This window comes from Euleptes europaea, chromosome 2 (genome assembly GCF_029931775.1).
Source record: "Euleptes europaea isolate rEulEur1 chromosome 2, rEulEur1.hap1, whole genome shotgun sequence".
NCBI classification, from domain to species: Eukaryota; Metazoa; Chordata; class Lepidosauria; order Squamata; family Sphaerodactylidae; genus Euleptes; species Euleptes europaea.
Genome location: NC_079313.1, coordinates 101,563,064 through 101,576,395, shown reverse-complemented (window position 1 = coordinate 101,576,395; position 13,332 = coordinate 101,563,064). Strand labels below are relative to the sequence as shown.

General features: G+C 47.7%; 1 protein-coding gene across 1 annotated transcript in view; it reads left to right on the top strand.

The window, feature by feature from the left end:
* NAV1 (neuron navigator 1) overlaps positions 1-13,332 on the top strand; it is a 234,224-nt gene that overhangs the window by 29,666 nt on the left and 191,226 nt on the right. Inside the window, exon 3 of the mRNA XM_056844035.1 lies at positions 2,015-2,899. Within this exon, the coding sequence (XP_056700013.1) occupies positions 2,015-2,899 (885 nt within the window). The remainder of the gene's footprint in view (positions 1-2,014; positions 2,900-13,332) is intronic.

The window sequence follows — 13,332 nt, the reverse complement described above, 5'->3', positions numbered from 1 at the left end:
CGGTTTCTGGTTCAAAGGCTCAAAATCTTTATTAAATAATAATATATCATCATCATTATTGTGTATCTAAAATATACTACTAATGATGTTAGCATTTATATGATGTGTTGGTTACATTTTATCAATAATTCTGCCTACAGCTTTCTAAACTATGTCAGTTCCCCTTTTTAGAGTTGAAGGTTGAGAATAAGAAGAGGAGCTTGCCCAGCCAACCCATGAGTCCAAAGCAGAGGCAAGATTGGAACTAGAGACTGTTGGCCTCTTTGCCACTGAGCTGACATAAGCTTTTACTGAAGTTGGAATGGAAGAGTATGTCCGTAAGGTTCACTTGGGACACTAATGTGCAATGCAGCGTTTACCTGGGCCCCCCACACAGGCGCCATTGATCCCTTGGTATTCAGAAACTGACCGGAGAGATTGCAGTCAGGGCAAGTATCACATCTCCTATGGGGGACAACCAAAACCTTTTCCAGTGGGGCACTGGATTTGTATTTTGCACCAAAGTGCGGAACCAATAGGGCAGGAGCTTCCATGCAGCTTTGCCCGACATCCAGTGCATCAGCTCGGCTTATTAGCCGGAATTATTTTCGGCATCAGTCTCTTGCAGACAGGAGCTTGGATCACTGCACAGATACTTCAGGGTGATTATGAATGTCAGCCCTACTTAGAACGCGCAAAACAGGGAGAGACGACTCTGCTGGTGTAAACTCAGAATGCTGCATTTGGTTTCTAGGGTTGTCTTTGGCTGCTTCGTGTGTTCTCCATGAAAATCACCTCTGCATGATTTCCACACATACAGTCATGAAAGATGGCACATATGTGTAGTCCTGCTGGGAAACTTATTGGCTGCAGCTTCGCAAACCTAGCACATCACCCATACGTGTTGCAATTAGAGAAAGCAGGCTTGGCTCCATCAAATATAAAGTACCCTTTCCGTTAGGGAGCTATTATCGTGGAACCGCAATAAAGACTGCGGAACTTTTTCGTGGAGCTTTGCAATAAAGTCTGATGGCGATCCCTGGTTGAGGAGGACTGGCCAAGCCTTTGCCCTAGCCCCCCTTTTTTTAATGCTGAAGGCCAGCAAGGTGGAGGCATTAGTGCCCATGACTGCCTGTAGATTGCCTTTTCCTCACCATAACCCACATGTGCGGGACTAGGCAGAAAGGCTTCCAAGGAGGGCATCTTGGGCATAGAGTAGGGGTCACTAGGGGTGTGTGGGGGGGGGGAGGTAGTTGTGAAGTTCCAGCATTGTGCCGGGGGGTTGGACTAGATGACCCTAGCGGTTCCTTCCCTATGATGCTCACCGACCTGGGCACCTTTCCATCGCTTTTACAGATCAGGGGGTTTCTCGTCATTTGTTGCAGACGGGCTCTGTCTCCGCCGCAAACCAGGCGCCGAGGAAGGCAGGGCAGAGAGCTCCGGGGGGGGGGGCGGGAGGCGCGCCAGCCTGCGCCCCATCGCCCCAGTCAGGTCCGCGCGCGGACCCGCCCGTCCCTAGAGGTCTGCCGGGCGTCTCCGCCCGCCTGCCGTCCGCGCGCCCCCTCCTCTTCCTCCTCCAGCTCCATGTATGGGGAGGGCGGGCGGGCGAGCCGCTCACGCCCCACTGCCCCCGCCTCCTCTCGGCAGGGCCAGAAATAGCCTCTCGCGCCTCTCGCGCCCCCGCCCCGCTCCGCTGCCGAGCCGGGAGCATCTCTGGGGCTGGGCAGGGGCGCGTCTTTTGGTCCCTCCTCCTCCTGCTGCCGGGGCTTGCGGCGATCCCTGGTTGAGGAGGGGTCCCTATCGCCTCGCCTTGCACCGACCCCCTCGCAGCCTCCCCGGCGGCGCTGGAGGAGCGAGGCGGGGCTGGGGGCGCGCCGGGGCGGGGAAGGGGGCAGCGGCGCCTTTGACAGCCTTTCTCTTTTTCTGTTTTATTCCCCCCCCCCCCCGCCGCCTCCTCTTCCTCCTCCCTCCCCGCCTCTCCCTGTCGCCCCCTCTCCCCCCACCCCTCATTCTTTCTTCTCCTCCGGCGCTTCAGAGGCTGGGCTTTCCAATGGTTTCCTGGCGGCGGGCGGGAAGAAGATGCTCGGCGGCGGCGGCGGCGGCCTCTCCAGCCTGCCGCAGGACGTGGGGCTGAGGGGCGAGGACGGGCCCGAGGGGCTGCGGGCCTTCCGGAGGGCGCCGGCCGCGTCGCCGCCGTGCGAGGGCCCCGGGGCCACCATGCAGAAGCGCGCGGGCGCCAAGGGCCCGGCCGGGGGGGCGCCCAAGGCGGCCGAGCTGAAGGTGTTCCGCGCGGGCGGCGTGGAGGGTCGCGCCGCCGCCGCCTCCAACCTGCGCAAGCAGAAGTCGCTCACCAACCTCGCCTTCCTCACCGACAGCGAGAAGAAGATGCAGCTCTACGAGCCCCGCTGGAGCGACGACATGGCCAAGGCGGCCAAGGGCGGCGGCGGCGGCGGCGGCGGCCGGGGCCCCAAGGGCGGCCGCGAGCCGCCCGCCCTCCTGTGCAAGACCCTCTCCCGCTCCGAGCACTCGCTCTTCCAGGCCAAGCTGGCCCCGGCCGCCGCCCACAAGCCGCCGCCGCCGCCGCCGCTGGCCCCGCTGCCCTCCAGCCTGGGCAAGCCCAGCCGCATCCCGCGCGGGCCCTACGCCGAGGTCAAGCCCCTCAGCAAGGCGCCCCCCGAGGCCGGCAGCGGCGGCGACGAGCCCAGGTCCGACGACGAGATCCTCTCCAGCAAGGGCAAGGCGGCCCAGCAGCAGCAGCAGCAGCAGCAGCAGCAGGCCCCCGGCCCCCCCGCCGCCGCCACCCCCGCCACCCCGGGCGGCCCTCCGCCGGCCGAGGAGAAGGCCTTCCTGAAGGTGGACCCCGAGCTGGTGGTCACCGTGCTGGGCGACCTGGAGCAGCTGCTCTTCAGCCAGATGCTGGGTGAGTGGGGGGGGGAGGGAGCCCAGCCCCCCTGCTCTGCTCTGCTCTGCTCTGCCGCCTGGCTGGCTGGCTGGGGCCGAGGCCGAGGCTCCGAAGGGCCTCTGGGTCACAGGCGGGGCCGGGGCTACCAATAGGCGGACTAGGCGGTCGCCTAGGGCGCAGGCCTCAGAGGGGCACCGTTTTTCAACAGATTCGTTTCTTGGAAAAAATGCAACTGACCATTTATATATATATATATATATATATATATATATATATATATATATATATATATATATATATATATATATATATATATATATATATATATATATATATATGCATGCAGTGGTATGGAACAGAATTAATGATAAAGTCTTATAAAACGTTTTGTGTCTTTTTTTTCCCTACGAGACTTCTGTTTTTCTAAATTGGTTAGCATTGGGGGGGGGGGCACCAGCAGTTAGCCTTGCCTAGGGCGCAAAAAGGACTGGCCCTGGTCGGGGCTGGGGCGGGACCCCCCTCCCGGCACGTCCATATCGCCTTGCCTTGCCCGGTGCTGGGGGTGGGGGGGGACTGTGCAAAGCGAGCGCGGCTTGAAAGGAAAGTCTGTCAGCGTGCTGCTGTCATCCGGTCCTATTAGAGCTGTTAGCGCTCCGGGAAGCTTTGTAATTCATTCACCGATCGCTTGTCTTTGGAGTTCAGCCCGGAGGACTGCGGATGCTTTCCCCCTTGGGTCGAAGGAAAAGCCTCAGCCTGACTGAAACAGCTGGGAGTGGTGTTTAAATTGATATGGACTACTATCTCCCTGTTTGCCGGGGGAAGACTGTGCAGGTGACCCGAGGGGGCACAACAGAAGGGAAATGATTCTGATTGTTTCTTTCACAAGAGGGGTCAAAGAAAAGGACAGTGGGGAGGCTGGAAAATAAGATATTTGCGTAGCGGGCAAGGCTGAATGGATTGGAGTAGTAAGGGAAGGCTATAAAGGAGGAACGAGCCCAGACCAGGAGCTGGGTAGCAGCACTGGGTGACTGGGGGAGGGGGAAATTGCAGGGGGTCGCAGGCGCTGATGATGAAATGGGTGACATTCTGTTAGAAAGGGACAGTGGGAAAGGTACCCTTCTGTGTGCCCAGATCCGGCATGGTTGCATTCTGGTATGCTTGCAGGAAGCTTATGCCTTTGCAGTGATTCGGGTGTGGGCGTGATGTGTGTGAAATTAAAAAAAACATGTGACTGCCAACATGGGCTCTCATCCATGGAGCTGGGAAAGCAAGGAAGCTATGAAATGCTGCAGACCGCTGGATTGCAGGCTGCATGTTGTTTCCCCGCAAGGAGCTTTGCATGCACACATGGAGACAGTACAGCAGGCTTCCAGGGTGCAGAGTGATCCACCCTTGCCTTCAGGTTCCTACCGGTAAAAGAGGGGAGTGTCCGTAAGGCAGGTCTCTACCAGCTGCAGCTGAGATGGAAGGCTGCAACAAGACAATGGGGAAACGGGGCTGCATGCAGCGAAAGCTGGGCTGATGCCTCCTGGAAGAGACAGAGAGGGATCCAGCTCTGTTTGGTTACTAGGGAGATCTGCATAGGAACAGCGGTTGCTAGTGCTGCTCTTACTCCTTCTCCACCTGAAATCTGGTTTAGACACCCGCCCAGGAATGGCTGCCTTGCAAATGTCATAGGCTCAGCATAGGGGAATAATCAGCAGCAATAGCATCAGCTCCTAAGCACCAACAATTTGGTTTCTATGCAACAGCTTCTCATGATCCATCACTATGGAATACGAGATGCCTCACTCCTCCTCCTCCTCCCTGGTAAATGCTTTCTGCAGCTGAGCAGTGTGCAGGGAGATAATTCAGATAGAAGCCTCTGCATTTGTAAGGCAAGGTCTGAGAGGATGGGTATTGCACTATATTGGAGCTCTTGGAAATGCTGCAATTCTTTTGGCATTCTGAAATCACATGCTGTTTTATCTCTTGCAAAACTATCACACCCTTTGCTGTGGCTGGCAACTATTGCTCCTGGCCACTCTAGCAAAGGCTTAGTATATCAGCAGCGGTGTGTATGAGGGGACCATAGCTGCAGCTGCAAGAGCTGGAGCAGAACAGGTCTTATGGGTGGGGAAGGAGGGTGGGAATTAGGGGCTGCTGAAGATGGAAAGCCGAGAGCTTCACTAACAGGCAGCCATGGACTGAAGGACCTGTGGGGTGGGATATAGAGCTAGGATGGGGCAATGGAACAGCAAAGGCATTAGCAGTGCCACCCTAAGCAGAGTCACACCCTTATAAGCCCAGTTACTTCAATGGATTTAGAAGAGTGTAACTCTGCTTAGGATGGTAGCATTACTGTTAGCTGAATACCGAGAGAAAATAGGAGTGGACTCAAATGTGCATTTTTAGAGGAGGTTTACACACAACATTTCCCCCAAATGGATCTCTGCAGATGAAGACAATGTGTGTCCTAATGCTTGTATGCAGCGCCATGTCTGAAAGCAGTGTGGGCGCAATAATGGCAAAACAAACGCATCATTTTGAAGCATAACCATATTCTGTGTAGTGACAATGTCATGTGTGAAGGAGCCTGCGTGCTTCTTGGGTAGAGTTGGAATTTGAGTGGTGTAGAATGGGGATGAAGGGCCAGCGTATCCCTGAAGGACAGATTTGTTAAAGTTACTGGGAACTGACAGAACTGGGAAGGGGAGGCAGAGTGTGACGTATAAGGTTAGTGTAGCAGAAATAGCTGAGTGATGGGAGAAGGGAAGTGTTATGGGAGGAAATAGCAGGGAGGGCTGCCATTTGTAAATCCATTCAGTGAATGGATTTACAGGGCTCTCTCCCTCCCTCCCTCTCCTGGCTGTAGCAAAGACCAACTGGTTTCTGAGTGAATATAAAATAATCACACCAAAATATGGAGTTGGAGGGCTGGGGCTGGGGGCTGGAAGAAGCAGGTCGCTCAGCAGCTGGTTTGTGTTTCTAGGCTAAATGCTCAGCCTCCCATTTCCCTGGAGCTCCAACCAGAAAGGGTAGCACACTGCAGTTCAGGCCAAGAATTGATGCTGCTTGTATCTACATCTATACCAGACCTCAAATTCCCTTCCTTCCATCCCAAGGGAGAAGTAAATCATAAAGCAGAAGGGTTTGTCAGTCGATCCTGGACCATAATGAAAGGCATATGAAGCATGAAACCTGATTTCTGGCCCTTCCCAGTTCCTGACATTTCCTTTTCTTCCCAGGCTCCAGCCTATGTAGATTCTGCACACTTGGAAATGCAAGATCAAGAGCTAGCACAGAATACCAGACTCTTCATTCTGCTTACTTTTTTCACCTTCTGGAGGCAGTGAAGGAGCAGTCTGAGCATTGTCCATGGTTACTGCACATTTCTATTCCATGTGAAGGGAAAGAGGGATGCTTAGGGGAAACTCACAAGAATATAGAAACAGCTGTGCTTTGTCAAATCGGGTGTGTGTCCATAGGATGCTAAAAGTACTCAGTTTCTTGCCATCTGCTTCCCAGGATACTTGATCTTAGGGACTCTCTAAATAGTGGGGTGAATTCACGCTTCTTACCTATTTTTGTTTTTCATGAAACTACCTAGTTCTAGGATTAAGTCATGCTATTGGTCATTGCTGATACTGTTAGCAGGGAGTTCCATGTATCAGCTGTGCATGGTGGTGGGAAAAGTTTCTTTTTATGATGTCTTGCTTTCACTGGGTAAAGAGAAAATAGTTTCTTATTTACTTTTTTTTTAGACTCATGATTTTTTGTTCATTTATCCCCTACTTGGAATAATTATTGGGCTGAAGGTGTAACTTTTTTAGCTTTTCTTTGCATAAAAGGCACATCATGTTCCACAATACTAAAAATGAACATCGTTGGAATTGTTGCTATTATTTTACCATTCATAACACTATTGAAGTGCATACTAAGCAGAGTTGCTTCCTTCTAAGTACACTGAAGTGAAAAGTCTTAAAAGGGTGTACATCTGTTTAGGATAGGACTGTTATTTTTTGGTAACTGTATTGTAATGTTGCTACCATTTCAATGAACTATCCTCAGTGCCATTGAAACTACTTAAACAAGTGTGTGTGTGTAAAGTGCTGTCAAGTCGCAGCCGACTTATGACGACCCCTTTTGGGGTTTTCATGGCATACAGAGGTGGTTTGCCAGTGCCTTCCTCTGCACAGCAACCCTGGTATTCCTTGGTGGTCTCCCATCCAAATACTAACCAGGGCTGACCCTCCTTAGCTTCTGAGATCTGACGAGATCAGGCTAGCCTGGGCCATCCAGGTCAGGTCACTTAAACAAGTAGCAATAGCTAATTCAGTGCTCAATGTAGTTGAGGAGTATCATTCCACTATGTGTGTCACTTAGCGTCTGCCATCACTGAAATTCGTTTGCCATCTTTTTTCTCCATTCTTGTAGAGCAATGAGAGCTGTCTGAAGTTCTTCACAGTGTACTCATGAATTGACTACTACTGTCTGGCATCATCAGCAAACCTGTTCACACCTTTTCCCAGGTTGTTAATGAATATGTTAACAAGAGCAAGTTCCAGTACAGATCCTTGGGTGACACCTTATTGTACACCTCTTTCTATAGTGATGTGCTCATAAATACTTTCTCTCCTTTTCCTGTTGCTAAAACACAAAAGGATATGCTGTTTTATCCTGTGGCTGCTTACTTTCTTGGGAGATCCTTGTGAGGGATCTCATCAAAAGCCTTTTGGAAGTACAGAAACACAGTATCAGCTTGATTACCCTTCGCTCTTCCTTGGAGAGACTTCATCAGTTTCTTTGAATGCATGATTCCATCTTATAAAATGTGTGAGAGAATTCCTTCTAAAAAAGCTTTAGGTTTCAGGGAAGGGCAGTGGAGGAGAAGAGATCACTACAGCTGAACATAACAGCATTGAAATCAGAGGGCTGATCTAAATAACTACTGCTCACTTGCAATACATTTGTGCTAGTGCTTCTTAGTACTTCAGTTTACCTCCTATCCCTCCATGTTACAGTGCCTTTCTTCCCACATTTCCCCATATCTTTGCATTTTTCCATCTCAATATTGTCAGTATCTCATAGACCAAACATATTGCTGAATATGTGCTCTGAAAGCTGTGTCCCCTACCATGTTCAAGGTGAGGTGGAAATCTGAGATGTGAGGTAAATGAACAGTTTCGGTTATGAAAGATTGGTAACATCCCCACATTTCCCACTAACTGAAAGGAAACAGTGGCTTGGATTCAGCCTAGTGTTTTAGAAGAAGAAGAGTTGGTTTTTATATGCCGACTTTCTCTACCGCTTAAGGAAGAATCAAACCGGCTTACAATCACCTTCCCCTCCCCACCACAGATACCCTGTGAGGTATGTGGGGCTGAGAGAGTTCAAAGAGAACTGTAACTAGCCCAAGGTCATCCAGCTGGCTTCATGTGTAGGAGTGGGGAAACCAACCTGGTTCACCAGATTAGCATCTGCTACTCATGTGGGGGAGTGGGGAATCAAACCCGGTTCTCTAGGTTAGAGGCCACAACTCCAAACCACTTCTCTTAACCACTACACGCTGGCTCTCCATGTGGGCACAAGGACTTCTGCCCATGAAGTGTGATTTTTTTTTTCTGCATCGGCTCTCCCACAACAGCCTGAAATGCCACTTTGAAATCTGAACAGCCACCCTCCCCTGCAGGGACAGGATTTTTAGATGCGTTTTGTGATGTGGGAGGAGAGAGGGGGGAAATTTGTGCCTGGAAGTCTTTGCGCCTACATAAACACTAGTCTGGATTCAGGCCGCTGTTTCCTTTCAGTTAGCAGAAAATGTGGGGATTGTTACCTGTCTTTCATTGTCTTTTTCTATAGCTTGTTGCATACAAGTTTTACTTGCATTTAATAAATAAGTTCAAAAGGGGGAAGAAAGGAATGCTGTTGTAGTGGAAGAGGAAGGATAAGGGGCGGAGTAAAGCAGAAGCCAGGATATGGAACACGTTTAGTCTAACTAACAACAGTGACACCCAGGAAGGATTATACCTCTTCAAGTGAGGTTTTAAAAACCACTGTAAGAAACATGGAAATGAGAAGACTCAAGGTGAATTGTGGATTGCATCAGCTGTTCATGATGCAGGTGTGCCCTTGGCATCAATTAGCCAGTGTCTCATTTGGGTTAGACGAATAGCCAACAGCACTGCCATTTTAAAGCCTAATGAGGTGGTTAAAATGCTGTGAAGGCCCAATCACAGCATGGCGGGATGAAGTGCTCTTGTTTCTTTCTCTTGTGCCTTTTCAAGTGTGGAAACACTTGAAAAGGCACGTGGGGGGGGAACAAGAGCATCTCATCCTGTCACACTTTGGGCTCACTCTGGGTTTGGCCCTCATAGCATTTTTAAAATGCCTCATTAGGCTTTAAAATGGTGGCAGTGTCCATGGGTTGGACCTGTAGACCCGATCTCGTCTAGTTGTCCCTCTGGTCAGGGCTGGCAAGGCCCTGATCAAACCTGAACATCATAACTCACAAGACTTGGCCTGGCTCCATCGGCCACTGAAAATGTTGCACCACACCACTTCCTGATGCCCTTGGTGGCCTGAGTCAAGCTGCTATTGTCTATAGACAGCCACATGCATTTGAAAACAGAGGCATGTATCATCAAGTATACACTGAAATGGCTGTAAGAAATAGAGCTCAGGACTCCTTAACTCTAGTTGCTGCTTTAACACTGGGGCCTCTCTTTTCTTCTTTCACTCTCTTAACAGCACAAGGGGGTCTGTGCCAGTCAGGTAATCCCTATGAGTTTTCAAATCTGTTAGCAACATGCAGTCTGGAAATTTAATAAAACTCTGAAATTTGTTAGGTTTGCAAACTGGGGATGGTGATCTCCTGGGGAGTCTCAATTTCTTGTACATTGCTAGGGATATGAATTCTTTTCTTGAGAAAGGTTTAGATTGGACTTGTATCAGGAAGAGTATAGTAGGAGCATTGTTCATAGTTGTTCTCATGTCCTTAACCATAGTCTTTTGTGCAAATTTGTGTGTGTATATGTGTATATGTGTGTGTGTGTGTGTGTGTGTGTGTGTGTATATATATATATATATATATATGTGTGTGCTGTGTGTGTGCTGTGTGTTTCTAGCGATCTATCTAAATTAGAATGGTCAACAAAGCCAAAAAGCTTACGTGACTAATCACCTGTTTTCATTTAAATGACTTAGTCACCATACTTGTTGTTTGGTATTATGCTAAATGTGGGACTATCAAACTAATCAGCTCTTCTCCTGCCATGTGGAGATAATAATATTGAGCCATTTAATTCAATTGTTACAAGGGTTTATTGCACAATGTACATGACTGAAAAAGTATTATTATTTTTGAGATTTTTAAAGAAGTGTAGGTACCTACAACTTAATACACAAAACCTACCTCTCATCATTTTCTCATTCCTGATTATATTTAACACACCAGCATCAAAATAGGCTTTTAAAAAAAGTGTCATTAATTCTCAACTCATAGATCAGATTTGTCACCCCTCACTTAATCAAGTAAACTTTTAGCTAATCTACTGATTAAGCCGATTAAAGCTCATGGTCCATGAATATGTGCTATACAGAAGGGAACTCCAACAAGGATCTTTAATGAACATTAGCAGTGAGCTTTCCATTTCCCAAATGCATTACTGCAGAATATGTCCTTCTTTACAAACTGAGATGTTGTACAGTACTTCTTAGAAGGTTTTCTGTTTGCATTAATTGAAAGTGGTTGCAGCTATTTAAATGTATGTTTTAGACAGACAAGTTGGTGGAAGTGCATTGTGATTATTGTGGATAGATTTTTGTAATGTGTTGCAGATGAGGTCAGACCTAATTAGTGGTATTCACTGTGGGCTGTTTGTGACCCAAGAGTTGCCCTTGTGTGGCCTGCAGATTCACTGAAGTAGACCATCAAAGCAATTTCTTCTGTCATTGAAAGCCTATAGGCATTATGACAGTTATTTTTGTTCTCAGCTCAGTTCACCCTCTCTGTAATTATCACAGATACTATTCTGCTGCCTCTTTTATTAATGTTTTTTTTTTAGAAAGTTATGGGCCAGTCATTTAGTAAGAGCTGGACTTGGAAGTCTAGGTTCAAGTTCCTACTTAGCTATGAATTGTTGTAGTCTTCTTCAAAGTAATGTTGCGAGAACAAAAAGAGTGTAATGTATATGCACTAATTTGGGCTTATTGCAGGAGGGGCAGGATGGAAATGTGATGCATAGTGGAGAATGGACAGAGCAAGGAACTGAGCCTAGATTTTCTGACTACTACTGAAGTATCCTTCACCTTATAATTCTGTCATTCCAAGCGGAGAAATGAGGATGGTAATGAAGCATAGCCTACTTCAGAAACATCTGTAGGATTATAACTTTGTCACTTACGAGAATGGTATACTCAGTGGAATGTTCAATACCCTTCAAGCTTTGTAGACTGACAAGCACAGTCAAATCAGAGTATGGAGGTATCTGGAAAGCAATATCATTAGGGCTCATTTTGGAGCCCTTATGCAGCTTAATGGAGAACCAGCCTGGTGCAGTTGTCAGAGTGCTGGACTGGAAGATCCAGATTCAAATCCTCACTTGCCGGGAAACTCAATGGGTGACTTTGGGCCGGTCTTATATTGGTTGTACTAGCTATGTCAAATTCTAGCCTGGTAGTTACGTTATTGGATATGACCTCTTGTTTTGTTTGAAGGGTCCTTTTTCTGGTAATCCAAGCCTTTTCACTAGATGACCTAAACACTCAAAAGATTTCTTCCCAGTCTATTTTCTTTCCACTCCTCCTCCTTTTGCCAGTCTTTCTTGTAGCATGCCACGGAGTAACTATTAGCATTCCAACAGCCTGATCCTAAGCTTACTCAGAGGGGAGTGGCTCTGACTTAAAAGGGATAATTCTAGTGCTGCAGCCTTAACAATTTATTTTGTCAAGGGCTGTACAGACCGTAGAGGTGTCACAGATTCTAGCGAGTGAGCTTGAGCCTAATAATATTTTGAAATGCTTCCTGTTGTCTTCAGTGGACTTTACATCAGCATGATGGATTTAGGATTGGAGTAATCATCACACTTCTTTTAGCTGATGGAGGGATCAAAATTGTTTGGGTACTTCCACAGCAAAAATCCGATTCATACATAATCAATGGCTTAAAATGTCTGAAAATGAGTCGTATGTCTAGTCAAAACCAGAGACATTAATTCTGTAACTATGGATATGCGGTGATTGTGTGGAAAGTCTGCCTGTTACTCTAAGAGAAAATAAATTCTGCAAAAAGTGATGGGGAATTTCAACTTAAAATATAGCTGAAGTTTGTTTTGGAGGAGTATTGCAATTCCTAGTTCACACACCTATCCTGGGACTGGGAGAAGGGAAATTAAAAGTGGCAGCTGATATAGTACGTATGCTTGAAGAATGCAACTTGTATTTATTAATATTACTCAGCAATATTTGAGTAAATGATAGATTTTTTTCTAGTTGGAATCTGTCTTCATGTGTTGGGAGAGATCTCGAGAGGATTCTGCAGCAGAAAACATCTGTTTTTATGCTGACTATTTTCAACATACAAATTATACAGTTCATGTCAGCTAGAGACTGAGGGTAGTTATGATAGCTTGTGGGATTTGGGTTTGGAATTTACAGAGACAGCAGATTGGAAGAACGTCAGTGCTATAAGGGTACTTTGAATATAGACTGTTTTTGTCTTAATGTGCACATAACATTTCTACAGAGACACACTTATACTGTGTGTGAATACAGAACGACTGACAGTGTTTCATTTAACCACCTCCGGTTTCAAATCTTGTTCAGCCTTTGAAATTGCACAGAATGTTTTTTTAAACTGGACTCAATTGGTTACAAAGAATACCAAAATTTTAGGCAGGCAATGGCAAACTGTTTGACTCTTGCCTTGGAAACCTTGTGTGTGTGTGTGTGTGTGTGAAGTGCCATCAAGTCGCAGCCGACTTATGGTGACCCCTTTTGGGGTCTTCATGGCAAGAGACTAACAGAGGTGGTTTGCCAGGGCCTTCCTCTGCACAGCAACCGTGGTATTCCTTGGTGGTCTCCCATCCAAATGCTAACCAGGGCTGACCCTGCTTAGCTTCTGAGATCTGACGAGATCAGGCTAGCCTGGGCCATCCAGGTCAGGGCTGGAAACCTTATAGGGGTCGCCATAAGCCGTCTGAAACTTGACGGCACTTTACACACACAGGTTATTCTAAGAGGTTACATGTTTTTTTTTCCAGCTCAGGACCTCAGTTTATTGAGCAATTCTACCTCTTGAGATAGGTCCATCCAACAGCTTATTAACTATGGGAGCTAAACAGAACTACCATGTTCAAAGGCACTGTACATCTGAGGGCAAACAGCAGGGAAGACTGTTGCTGTCATGTTCCCAGAAGCACCGAAGTGACTACTGCTAGAATGTTGAAATCCAGCAGGGCTATTTTTATATG